The following is a 13,521-nucleotide window of genomic DNA, read 5'->3' as shown; positions in this document are numbered from 1 at the left end:
TCTTTGAGGAGCGTGGGTAAGGTTTTTGTCTGTTTGAGGTATTAGATGTCTGTCTAACTGCTTTTATTATAATGGTTTAAAGTATGCTGGATGGTATGTGTACCCACAGCAGGTCCACACCACTGAACTGAGACAGCTAACATTCTGGACATCACTCTTACTGCACTGAATCACTATATAACCTTCAACTGTTTGGTTTTCTTCTGTTTTTAATCAAGCATCTGCTCTTACAGATACAAGCCATAAGACAATACATGTGCCTGAATGCTATATGCACTCAAGCATGTCAGCATACACACATGCATGCATGTAAAGATGCCTGCACAGAAAGAAGAGAATATGTTGGCTGCTGCACTGGTTTCCTGACCTACATTTCAACACCAGAGCTGTCTGCTCGTCTCTCTTAATGGTCTGTGTGTGTGTCAGTGTGTGTTGTTCCACCTTCATAGCAGCACACAATCATTAATCCAATTTCATAATTAACTTGACGCAGAAAATGCCATAAATCTGGCATTAAATACAGATATAGTGCACTGTGGGGAGCAGCAGCTGTAGGGGTCCACTGTGTCCTATATATCTATATAAATCTGTGTGTGTGTATGTGGGAGTGTGTGCGGCTGTCTTTACAATAGCAGACTTTCTACTTCATGACTCACTCAATAAAAAGTCTGGAGTGAATGATGGCCAGGCTGGGATAACTGCTAACAATCAATAGGTCACAGCTGGAATATGACATCATTTGCATTAACAGTATGATTCATTAGCATCAGTATTTCACTGGTTTAAGATATTAAGCCAACACTCTTAAAATATATTCAGCCAAAGACAACACAATAGCAAAAATACGGCTCAGAGCTTTGGTCACACATCTTTTTTTTGGCTGTTATCATGACCTCCACACTCAGCTCATGCTGCTGAGGCGAGGGTCTTGTCTGATTTAGGCGCAGAGGCACAGAGACAGACTGAGCTAATTTAGGTTAAGTGCCTCCAGTAGCTCAAGGGCACAAAACAACAAGCCACCTGGGGCTAGCTTGTTTTGCAGGGAGGAAAAAAAAAAATCAAGAGTGTGCATGTGTTATATCAGCAAAAACACAGGGAGACCAGTGGGAAGTGGGCTAAAGCCATATCAGCCACAATGTTTGCATGTGTTCATCTGCAGCATCTCCACAACTGGAGCAGTAATTGACGCTGTGGTGTTTGACCCATTTCCCACATTGCACCTCATTTCTCATCAACAGTAAGACTAGGTCAGTCTGGGTAAGTAGTGGGAATGGGGGGGGTGCGACACAAAAGCATCCAATCAACTATTAGAAACACAGCCAATTGACTAACAAATTAAGGAAGTGAGCAAGACAATCATCCTCGAGGATTTAGCACAAGTGGGGGGTTAGTTATAAAGTCGGATGCAAGTTCTGGTGGCCGACATTGATTACTGTTAATAACAGATACATTTAAAACGCATGACTGCTTTTGGCTCTGCTCATCCGGCCTATAACATCGATCCAATTAACATCTGCCTTTGCAGGATTGTTCCAGGATGTTTTACAGACTCCAGATTGCTTTTAGTTGAGTAAAATCTGTCTACAGACTAAAGTTAGTTCCCTCAGAGAGAAAGTCAAATCAAGTGTATTTAAATTCTGGAGAATGAGATGATTTCAAATTTAGAAATAAAATTCTGTTTCCTACATGAGTGGAATTATAATGGCATGGATAAGCAGAATAAGGATGGACTGGATGGACGGTAGCGGTGTGACAGGTAGATATAGTATAGTATTGTGATATTTTGTGTGGTGATACTGCATCATTCCAGGGACACCAAATATCTATGTTTTAAATAAATAAAGAGAGAGCTCATTGCATGCACCTTCATCCTGAGGTAACTTTAACTTTTGCAAGTGGTTTCTGAAAAACCACTTGCAAATCTACTGGACACACTTAGCTTGACAAAGCTACCACCTGATTCAGAGCAAGCTAATGGCTCAGTCACACAAATAAAAATAGTACAAGAACATTTAGGCTGATTGCAATCACTCTTCAAACAAACAGTTCCTGTCTAATTCATAAATGCAGTGAGATTACCAACATGTTGCCATCAGTCTGAATGAGTCTTGAATGAACAGGCTGCATGCTGGTTGTAATTTGGTTACATATGTACATATATACTATGAATTTCTGTCTATGTAGACAGCAACATGCGTGATTTTCAATAACTTACCACAGTTAACTGCTGTGCTATCAGAAAAAGATTGCACGTCATTGCCAGCATGACACCATTCAGTCCCAAACCGATCACAGACTGACTCTGTCTCATGGCAACATTTTGAAAGGTTTTAGTGATAGAGTTGACATGTTTGAAAATCTAATTTTGCAACAAAATTAAAAAATAAAGTGACATAATTTTATCTTATTTGACAAAACAGATATTGGGGACATGTTAGGGACATAATTGACTTTACCTGTAACCGTTTCTCTTCTTCACCTCTCAATCAGCATTAATTCCTCTGCCAGCATTTAAGTCAGGTTACACCACGCGCAATACCAGGACCCTGAAACTGAAGCAGCTGACTAGATCCCAGCCAACATTAATTGCATTTTTCGCACCTCTGTCCCACCTACTTGACATGTCCAAATGTCTTCTGTAAAACTCAGTATTGTGGTATGACATCAGCAACTGTCTGCAAGCTAATCATTAAAAGCGCACTACAAACACAAAATGTTCTTAGCTGACTAGAAGGTCTGAAGTCACACAACGCTTAGGCCAAAACCATAATTTTTGTGTTGTACATATGCATGTAATTTTTGTAACACAGTGGTGTAAGACTGCACTAACCCAGGGAGGGTTATACGTGCATTAGGATAAGCTCAGAGTTCACTGACTGACGTGTGTCAGTATCTGTAAAACACTTGTACACACCGAGAAGCTGCGATTGGTGCTTTCATGTGACTTATCGATCATATATGGGCATGAATTATGTAGGAGTTTATATGTGAGCGCACATGCGTGCATTAAGCCTGTGTTCCTCCACTGATAATCCTATGCTGAGACCTAGTCTGGGAAAAAGCACAACCCCAAATCCATTTAACCCCTCCTTTCCTCCATCTCTCCCCGTCCCTCCCCCTTCTGTCCCATCTGAGCAATAATGGAAAGAGGGATGGGGCCTTTAATAGAAAGAGCAGACCTCTCTTGCAGGGAGTGCGCCCTCCTAATGGCCCACAAGGGAAACTAGTGTAGCTCCCTGATCAAATAATCCCAAAATTTAAAACCGCTATTATTCCAAATTAGATTCCTTGTGACACCTCATGTGTCTCTTTTTGTTGTAGATAAACACATGCACAGTGGCTAATAGGCAGATAATTGAATCCAAAGTCTTTCAGGCAATTGCAATAAAACCTTCAAATATTTTAATTTAGTCTCATAAATTAACAATTATATTGGGTATAAGTGACGCTGTGCAGATGAGCAACTAGGAAAATGAGGAAATCGCTGTAAATGCTGCCTGTTTTATCTTTAGTGCAGCTGTGTTATCATGCCACCTTGTGGTGAATGAAAGCAGCAACTGCACGCTTCTCTGGAAAAGTAACCACAATAGAGGAATTTAACTTCTGCTACAAACAAACAACATTAACGCCAAAAGCTCCCCTGTATTTTCACAAACAAGGAAAATAGCTGTAGCTTCCCGTTCCCTACATTCTTCTCTCTTTTTTGTCTCAACTCTAATCCTTCTATGCATGAGGCATGGAGGGGAAAAAAACCCTGAAAAGGAGACGTTGCCATGGTGAGGACAACTCATTAACAAGACAGATTTAAAGAGGCTCTTAAAAATCACTTTCTCTCTTCCCTCTCCTTTTATAATCAGTCTCTTTGGGGGGACATGAGCTTTTCAGAGGCTCGGCTTTGCTCTCAGAGGCTTAATTGAACCTCCAGCTGACTGGGACACAAATAAGTTCTGGTGCTGTGGAGAAGGTAGGAAGAAGGAAGATTGGAGTTGGGGGTGAACAGCGGGGAAGCGAGGGGTCCGTGAGGCTGGTTAGACTATTGTCACCAGATTTCTCTTTTGTTTTGCTCACTGGTATCTTTCCATGAGGCTGAAATTTTCATTTAAATTGGTTTTTAAATGCAACAGCAAGCTGCAGGAAAATCTTACAGGTAACAACTAAAAGTCTACGTCCCGCTTTGTGGTAGCAATATTGAAGTAAATAGTAACCAAATATGCCCTTTTTTGTGTTTTACACAAGCTGCATTTTAAAAACAGAGTAGTCAGGAATGTAACTGCATGTACAGAAGGGGGAGCAGACTGGTCAGTAGGGCAAATGGGGCCAGAAACCTCAGAGAGCCAGACTCGAATCAGCATGAGGTGGAAAAAAGCTCCTGCTAATAGCAGCTCTCATTAAAGAAATGAGCTGTGACCGAGGTCTGTACGGCCAAGCGGTGCTTAAACGCACTTATCCTGCACTACGGCTCAATTAGATTTTTCAATTACTAACAACAAGCCCGCTGTAGAACTGCACGAGTAGAAAGACGAGGGCAAAAGCTGTTGCCGAAGCAAACGGCCCAGATTAAAGTCTTCAAATCGCATTTGTTTCTAAGACCTGCGGGCATTTTTAGAATGTTAAGAAAAACTTCTGCGTTCACTATCAAATTGAGTTTTAGCCGTTTTGTAAATAGATTCTTATTTATTTGCCAGTGAGCATGTGTTTCGTTTTACCGCACGCACAAGCCCGACTGAAATGAACTTAAACTTATCACCATGAATAATCAAAGGCCTGCCAATGACTTACATAGACTGCCTCACTAGATTTATTAAAACCTGGAGAGAAACATATACACAAACAGCTAAACACTCATTTGTCTGTAAGGAGGATGGATATGGAGAGTGTGTCAGTGTACGATTAAACTGCAGAAGCAAAAAGGAGGAAAGAAGAAGAAGAGAGAGACAGAAAGACAAAGCAAAGTGCTAAAGATCTGCATGTATCATCTCAACAAGGGCAGGTGCAGAAGATGACACAACCACCAGGAGGCTCCATACGTCAACAGGGAAACAAGACTTCTTGCCGTCTTGTCTTCTTCAGTGAACCCACTACAGTAAGTGTAGGTTCACAGAATAAGGGAAGGAAGAAAAGCAAGAAGAAAGTCCTGAAAGTAAATTAAATTCCCTGTAAATGATAGTAAGATTTAACATTTTCTATTAAAGCTAACCAAGCCCTCTGCTGTGTCACAGCTCCCACAGTTTCTCTGCTTTGACACATTTAGTCAATGAAAGGATAAATGTCCCCACAGACCCCAGTGATTATCCAGCCAATATGTCCTGATGTAATAATCAAGCCATTAAGTAAAACTCAGTTGTTACACATATGGGGCTCTGAGGCCCACTTCCACCTGATCCCTCCTTCTCCATGACTCAGTCCTCTCCTCTCTTTCTCTCTCTCTCTTCTCCTGCATCGCTTTCAAGTCCTGCAGCACTATTAATCTCAGCCCTGAGTGTGTGGAAGACCACAAAAGGCATGCTAGTTTACTACTGATCTCTAGTTTTGGTGATTTGCATGTGTGAGCTTTATTTGACAAATTATGATGTTCTGTAGCATAAAACCAACTCTCCCACACCTTGTTTTCGTCAAAAAAACAAACAAAAATAAAATGCAATGAATGACTTAAAAACACATCCATTTTAATTCCTTCATTTAAATTTTATGTTTATTTAAGTAGAGATGCACAAACTGTAATTTTTCCTTTCCCACTTTTCCTTCTAAGAGCTTAAACTGACAGCAAATCAGAATTTCTTCAAAGCAAAATATTGTTTTCATAATAAAAAAAATTATTGAACTGCAATAAGTAAGCAGATTTTCTCTCACTTAAATGACTGAAAATGAGTTGCTATACACTCACCTTTACCTGACAGATTTTATAGTAAGCTTTCTCTTTTTCACTTGTCTTGTTCCCTCTAATTGCTGATTCTTTGCTAATACCGAGGCTGCTGGTTGGTGGTTGACTCGGAGCCCTTTGTTAGCCTCTTTAAAATGCCCATCTTCAGCTGCTAATTAGTTTGGTTGCTATGAAAATGTTTGTAGTGGTCCTCCTAACAACAGGTTACTGTGTCTATGAATACGCACGTCACATATGCATGAAACGGACCGACGTGTAATCGGACACACGTGAGGCTAAGAGGCCAGTCACCGGTTTGGACTGAGCGCACTGGAAATCATCTGATTCTGGCCCCCGGCTGGTCAATGGTGCATCTTTATATTTAAGGTTTTTTTTAATGTATATGTCAACAAATACATTAATAAATATGGAACATAATAATAATTAATGGAACATAATAAAGTAAAACACAGCTGTGATAATAATAAATGTCTTCTTGTGAGAGTTACCAGGCTGCTGTAAACTATATTGCGCTCCGAGTCATTTTCTATGTTTCCTCAGCGGTCGTGTGGTGAATAAAAGAAAGATTTTGGAGGTTAATTTGAGCAGACACAACCACCATGCTCGAGCAAATAAAGAACAGTGCTAATCCAAATACACTTAATTGAGACAATAACATCTGGAGACCACCGCCAGTGTCAAATAAGCGTCAAATACAAAAGGATGAGTAAAAAGAACTGGGCAGGGAGGAGTCTGTGGATAAAGACGCAGACAAACTTCCACACAACTGAATCACCTCTCAATATATGTCAGTGATTAGTTCATGAGCCCTCGGTCACACATGATGGAAGAGCACCTGTTTAACCAGTCATTGGAAAACCATTACCTATTAGGCCTTTAACAAGCTGAGAGGTCTCCATCTGTTAGATTCACTGCATTAACTTAAACCTACTTTATGCCATACTCGCATAAACATATCCAGGGATGTGAACAGGAAATATGTGTGCTGGGATGCTCTAGCATTTATTTTCTAAGTGGATAAATGGAAAAGAAAACATGCAGATACACAACCCTGTGCACAGACAGTAAACAGCATTAAAGGCTTCATTAATGAAAGAGAGGAAAGTGGAGGTGAAGAAGATTGAGATAGACAGGGTTGCAAAGAAAAACAGAGCCTTAACCCATTTTTACAGTTGAATGACCCAAAGCAACCCCTGACCCTCAATTCCCAAAAGTGTGTGTGTGTGTGTGTGTGTGTGTGTGTGTGTGTGTGTGTGTGTGTTTTGAAATAGCCACAAAAATTAAAAAAAAAAAAAAAAATACCACTTGTGTTTTGTCACAAAATACAAAAAAATCCCAGAATCAAACAAGACCACATTGGGGCGTAAGAGTAAAGTAGTGATTCCTACTCAAGAGTACAAGAAATCCAGAAGGTGCTTTTAAACCATCTTCTTTTAATAAGATTTATTATAAATCCCAATTTGTTTGTTATTCAAGTATATTTAGTTCATTTCATTACCTACAAGCCTGGAAAAAACTACCAGTAGGATTAATACTGGATAGACTAAGTAGTGACCTAAAGGTATAAATAAAAAGTTTTAAGTGAGGTGCTAGAAGTACCTAACACTACAGGTTAACATTAGGGTGAGCAAAATAATGGTATTAAACAGGTGATAGTGACACATAATTAATGGATAGGTGAAGCTTATGGTAGAGCTTTCCTGTTCCCTTAATGATAAGTTTTTGACAACTCAGTGTATATCAATAAACATGTGGTTTGACAACCATGTGAACAGTTTACTGTTTTTTCCACGGGTAGCTGTATAGGCAGAGACAACCACCATCAGGAAGTTTGTTCTACAAGCTGGCCTGAAACATGACAGAAGCTGCTTATTTTAGGGAAAAAAGCTTAAAGGGTTACTCTTAGCAGGCTTTCAAGGGGTCGAGAGTTAAAGAAAGATTAATGGTTGAAGCAGGAAGATAATAGTAATGAGCATTTGAAACACTTAAACATGTAGATTTTTAGAAATTGCAAGCTGAGAGTCGTCTTCACACCCAGGAGTTTTTGAGGTTCAGTTAAAGTTTAGGAACTAATTACCGGTAGGTGCATTCTGGGTAGTTTTAGAAAATTGGGGGAGAATAATGGCAAGAAGAGAAACACTCTTTTGCTTTTGTCTTTTGGTTCACTGAGCACAGAGAGCAGTGAAGGTGGGGGGTGGGCTGTTTCTCATCTCAACTCCTTGATGTTTTGATTCAGATGTGTCTCCAAACTCACGGGTTTCATCTTCGTCTAAAAGATGGGAAATGCGTGTGAACGTACCACATAAAGGAAGACGAGGATAAAGAGCTGAGGCTGAACCCAACCCTCCAGTTCCCACTGCCAAAAAGATATTTAACCTAACTGATTCTCAGCAGAGCTTCCCCTATAAACGCAGTCAATCCATTTCATTTGGCCTCATTCAGTTACTCTACAAGCATGGTTTCCCTCAGGTGCACTTCCCTCGGGAGCCATTGGCAGTGACTGGTCGATAGTTGAATCTGACTTCCCACCAAGGGATTATGGGGCATCCGGTTGAACACCTGCTCCACTTCTGAACTGATAAAAATTAAAAAATAAATAAAGGGAGGGTTGGAGGAGAAGCCTTATAAAACATATGCAGGGAAAAAATGCTGGAATCACCCTTTGATTGCCATATACACAAAAAACTTTATATTTATAAAAAGAACTGGAGAATCATGTGTTAACAAAGGAAACAATAAAAAAAATATCCCAGAACAACAACACAGAACACAGGGACAAAGACACAAACACACACACAAAAGGCATATTAGCCAAGTTCCAATTTGTGAGTAAGAGGGTTATCCGTTCAGCCGTGCATAAACACAGACAGGCAGGCTGATTCAACCTACAGAGCCCGGACAATACTGTACCGACGGCAGCAACATCTTGAGCTGTCACGGCGTGTTAGTCAAAGCAGGCGTGAGGAAGGGCCACAGTCCTGTGGAAGCATATTGTTATGCACACATATTGGAATAAATGGTTTAGTTTTAGCTGTGCATACATGGAGAAAAACTTTAAAAGAGTAATTGGAAGACCAGTGGATGGACAGAAAGACTCAAAATGGGCCAATAAAAACAATAAAAGTTATCAAAGTTGGATTCTCAGGAAGTCTCTGCCTTGCCTACTTCCCTAATGGCCTCTTCTGTTTTATATTCATAGATCCATTAGATGCCACTGAGCTGCAGTTTAGGAAATGTGGACACAGGTCAGTCTTTTTGTTATCTTTTAACACTCTTTCCTGCCGCCCTGATGGCTCCTTTATGTAGTTCTGAGGTGAAAGTGGGTCACCTTCATAACCCCGTCAGTTTCACTTCCATCACCCCCTCATACTGTCAGCTCTCTTACATTTCCCTGAAGGCCTAGCCCATCACCTCCAGCTGCTAGCTATTATGTCTTGCTCCCAGGGGTGGCCACCCAGAGGAGCATCTTCAGTTATGTCTGTCCCAAATGACAGTGAAGCATAGTCTAGATGCAACCATGCACATGGGACCAAATGATCCATGCAAATATATGTGTGAATGAGTAAGTACAGGCTCAAACTCATGCCCAAGGTTAGTAGGAAAGTCTTAAAGTATGCACACAAGCAACTAGAGATAACTCAAAGCATTTTACTTCCTGGAGAACCTGTCTCATACATGAAAGGTCAAAGGTCTTTTAGGTCACAAACACACAGAGATGCACATGCAAAACCAGATGGCACAGATCTCTCAGATACAGCAGGATGGAAATACCCTAACAAGACGCGACAAAGCCTGGCTTTGTGAAAAAAGCTTCTATTGCATCTGCTGTGATCCTGGCACTGTTACATACAGCGTATCATTATCTCCTAAAAACACTTCAGGTGACTTAAACTCTGAAGCAGGAGCCTGTTCTGCAGCCAAGTCAAACACCACAATCATTACAGTAGCAAAACAGCATTGTAGTGCCAACAGCAACTACTACCTGGACACTGTAATCACAGTGGATTTCAATTTAAGACTCATATCATCTTGGAAATACACCCAAATATCTTTTAGATAATTAAAAATATCTATTTAGTATTTGTTTAGAAACTACAAAATGAACAGCTTTCTAGTACAAACCAACAGTCATTTGTTGTTTTTGTTTTTTCTTTTCTCTAAAAAAACAAAACAAAACAAAACAAAAAAACTGCAGACTCTCTTTAATCTGTACCTTTGCCATCAGAGGAGGGATGCTTTTTCCCTGGCGAGCCCTTAGCCACAGATCCAAGCAACGGTTTTGGTGTCCAGAGCGAGTCCTGTTTCTGGTGGACTTTTGACACAGAGAGCAGACGTTTGTGCAGGCAGCCCTCTGGCCTGGCGGGCCTGGGGCTGGGGACGGCCGAATGCTGGAGGCTGTTCCCCATCTTGCTGGTGGGCTGGAAGGAGCACAGAGTTCGTTTCTGGCCAGGGGAGTCCTCATAGCAGCCCCTGTGCAAGCAGTTGACCACCGGCTCCGAGGAGAGGCAGTGCACGTATGTGATCATCCCCTGCTAAGACCTAAAACCCCCCACCACCTGCCCTCCCCTGCTCTATCCAGGACCCAAACCCCCCCCCCCAACTACTCCTCCTTCGTCTTACACAACCCTCCTTCTCTGAAGCCTCCACTTGTAGTGTTGGGATGGACGGGTGAAGGGTGTATGTGTGTGGAGCCCCCACCTTCAATTCCAAACTCTCAATAGGCCCCCTCCTCTCTTTCTGGAAAGACAGGATGGACGTTTTTGCATCCCACAAGGGAGCCAGTGCTCCCTCTGTCTCCTCCTACTGTTTTTGTCTTTCCTCTCTTTCTCTCAGGGGATCCTATTGACTTACATTGATTTGCCTGACAAAGAAAGCTGCGCTCCGTGTTCGATTACAAGATTTATCTCCAAAACAAATATTTCACAGAAGCATTGCAGAATAAAACTATTGAAAAACATGACTGTTGGTTGGCTGTCTTGAAGAAATGCTGGCAACTTAAAAAAAAACAAAACAATTCTGACCCTAAAATAAGACCACAATAACATTTCTAAATAATCCAAAGACGCAAAAACTAAGGTTTAGAAACTGAAAATGTCTGTGGTTAAATCGTGTTTTCTTCTACAATATATGTCCTTTGCAGAAACCCAGAAGCATCACCACAAATTGTGCAAAAAAATCTGCCAATTGTCAAGAAACTATTTGAGGTCCAAAGACTAGAAAAAAAATCAGTCCATCCAAAAGGGTATTCAGCCAAGCTTTCAGCATCGAAGAGCATCCTCCTTCTTTCTTCGATCTACAGGAGATAGAGCATCAGGACTGTCCAGTGGCATCCACACGGTATGTCCTCTGGACTCCTCCTCCTCCCTCCTCTTTCCTCGGCATTTCTGTTCTAATCTGTAAACCCAGATTATCCAGCCTCCAGGCCTCTGATTGTGACAGACACAAACCACAGATGGACACCAGGTTGCAGATAATAAAGTACATCACCTCAACTTCACAAATGTGTGGAAGTTCAGGAAGACCTGACGTGCTGGCGTGTCAGTAGGTTAAACTCGGATGACGCAAACTCAGACGTAAGACGCATGCATGTAGGCCACTTAAACTGCTGCCTCAGATTTAGCCCCACATGACTGCCGTTACTAAGCAGATATTCACCTGAAACCATCATGAAGCATGCACACACGAGGAAGGCAACAACTGGTAAATGCAAAAGGATTTAAACTCAAGAGGAAGCTACAGATGACCACAGGTTGGGGATTTTTAGATAGCGGTGAAAAACAGTTCACTGTAAAGACGGCAGCGACAAGATTAAAAGATAAAAAACAAAGAAACAGATCGCAGATTAATAAACACGGCGAGCCACTTGCCTGCCAGGTGAGGGTGTGTATAATCTTTAATCTGCTTGGCTGTGAGTGTGAGGTAGGTTAAAATTATTTGAGACGCTCAGATTAATTAACAGGAAGATGGAGTGACACTGAACTGAAGAGTGGGTAATGAACAAGTGTAACAAAAGTGAATGAGAGCTCAAACACAATCTGGGCTAGTAAACTGAATAAAAATGGGGTTAAATGGAAAAGAGTAAGGCAAATAAAAAGGGAGAAATTCATTGATAGCACCAAAGGTAAATGCCTCCCTCTGGTGGTGGCTTACACCTGTGCTGCACAACACATCTAAGCTATAATCATCAAAACTATTAAACCTTTTTTTTCCAGAAAAAAAATAAAACAAACTCTGTGGTTGAAGCCTCTCCCTCTGCGAGAACCTGCTGAACATATTTGTGGTTTGAAGACTTGAATCTCAGAAATTGGATTAGACACCTTTTACTATTTTCACGTTTTTAATAGATAACCTGAAAAATAACGTGCAGACTGATTCATGAGAGTTCTGTCAGTGCACAAATCTTATGCAACTTTGGTGGAACTGTAGCTGTGATCCTGCCAAAGCCACAGCAGATAGCTAGAGGCTAGAACAGCCATTACTGATGGTTATCATTTCCAGCGCATGATGAGGCAGCCAACACGCAAGCTGATTACAAAAACCAAAACCACTGTGAACACACACACACACACAATATAATGAACAAACCACAGAATGCGTGCGCGCAGCCACAAAGCCGCTCGTATAAAACAGTTTGTAGACACACGTAGCCCAATGGGCAAGCCAAAAGATTCTGGCTGTGGCTGCACTTAAACTGCACTTAGCGCCGTTGTTGCCCTGAATCCATACATGCATGGACACAGAGTGTTTCACCCGGCCCATTGAGAGAACAACATCAGGGGGTGTGAAGTCATGCAGGCCAACACAAGCAACACAGTGAATGGGACCGTCATCACAACAGGGGATGTTTCAGTTGTGACAAAGAATCATTACAACCCTTTTACAAACAGGTACAGCACATGTATGTGCGCGAGAAGAGATGTTTGCGAATATATGTGTGTAGTTGATGGCTGCGTATTGCCTGGCATGCACTGCGGTGAGTGTGTCACATTCCACTGATTATTAGCGTGTGTGTGTGTGCGTGTGTGTGTGTGCGTGTGTGTGTGCGTGTGCATGCGCACCTAGTTAGTGAACAATGTAAAAGTCACACGGGAAGGGTTTGTGTGTAATAATAGATAAATTACACAAGTGTGTATGTACACTAACTTTTGCACATAGATTCTATGTGTGTGTTTGTAGCCGGGGGGGGGGGGGGGGTTTGGACAAGAGGAAGGCTTTGGGAAGGGGACAATGGTAGCCATGGAGACGCAAAAGGTCTGAATGGAGTGAGAGGAGCACCTGCATGCTGAGTTAGTCTTCTGTCTGGGGAAGTCATCCACTTGCGGGTGAAGTTTGAAAAGACAATGACCGACTCCCTGCGGACAACAAAACACTTCCAGCATTGTCCCAAGAAGAAGAAAAAACAACTTCCCATTAACACTCGCTTGCTAAGAAAGTTTTTTTTGCATTACTATTGTCTCAAACTAGAAAAAAGACACAATAAGACCCCGTTACTGAGTCCTACATTTTTCCAAACCTCTAAACTTTGCCCCCAAAAAGCTATTGTTTTGAAAACTCTTTTCAGAAGACAGAAAGCTCACTGGGTTCCTGGCAGATCCCATTCACAGGCCACTGGAACTTAACGCTCTATTGTTTACTTATCA

At 41.5% G+C, this 13,521-nt stretch overlaps 1 protein-coding gene across 7 annotated transcripts in view; it reads right to left on the bottom strand.

The window, feature by feature from the left end:
• The window catches only part of nhsl1b (NHS-like 1b), a 101,961-nt gene that overhangs the window by 32,884 nt on the left and 55,556 nt on the right, over positions 1-13,521 (bottom strand). The window contains exon 1 of one of the 7 annotated variants that reach the window (XM_082504390.1): positions 10,095-10,405. The exons of the other annotated variants lie outside the window; for them this stretch is intronic. Within the exon in view, the coding sequence (XP_082360516.1) occupies positions 10,095-10,287 (193 nt within the window). The 5' untranslated portion in view covers positions 10,288-10,405. Of the gene's footprint in view, positions 1-10,094; positions 10,406-13,521 lie in introns of those variants that run through there. 7 annotated transcript variants of the gene reach the window in all.

This window comes from Aulonocara stuartgranti (genome assembly GCF_965226115.1).
Source record: "Aulonocara stuartgranti genome assembly, chromosome: 15".
NCBI lineage: Eukaryota > Metazoa > Chordata > Actinopteri > Cichliformes > Cichlidae > Aulonocara > Aulonocara stuartgranti.
The sequence above is the reverse complement of the archived record's forward strand: the minus strand, read 5'-3'. Positions and strand labels throughout refer to the sequence as shown.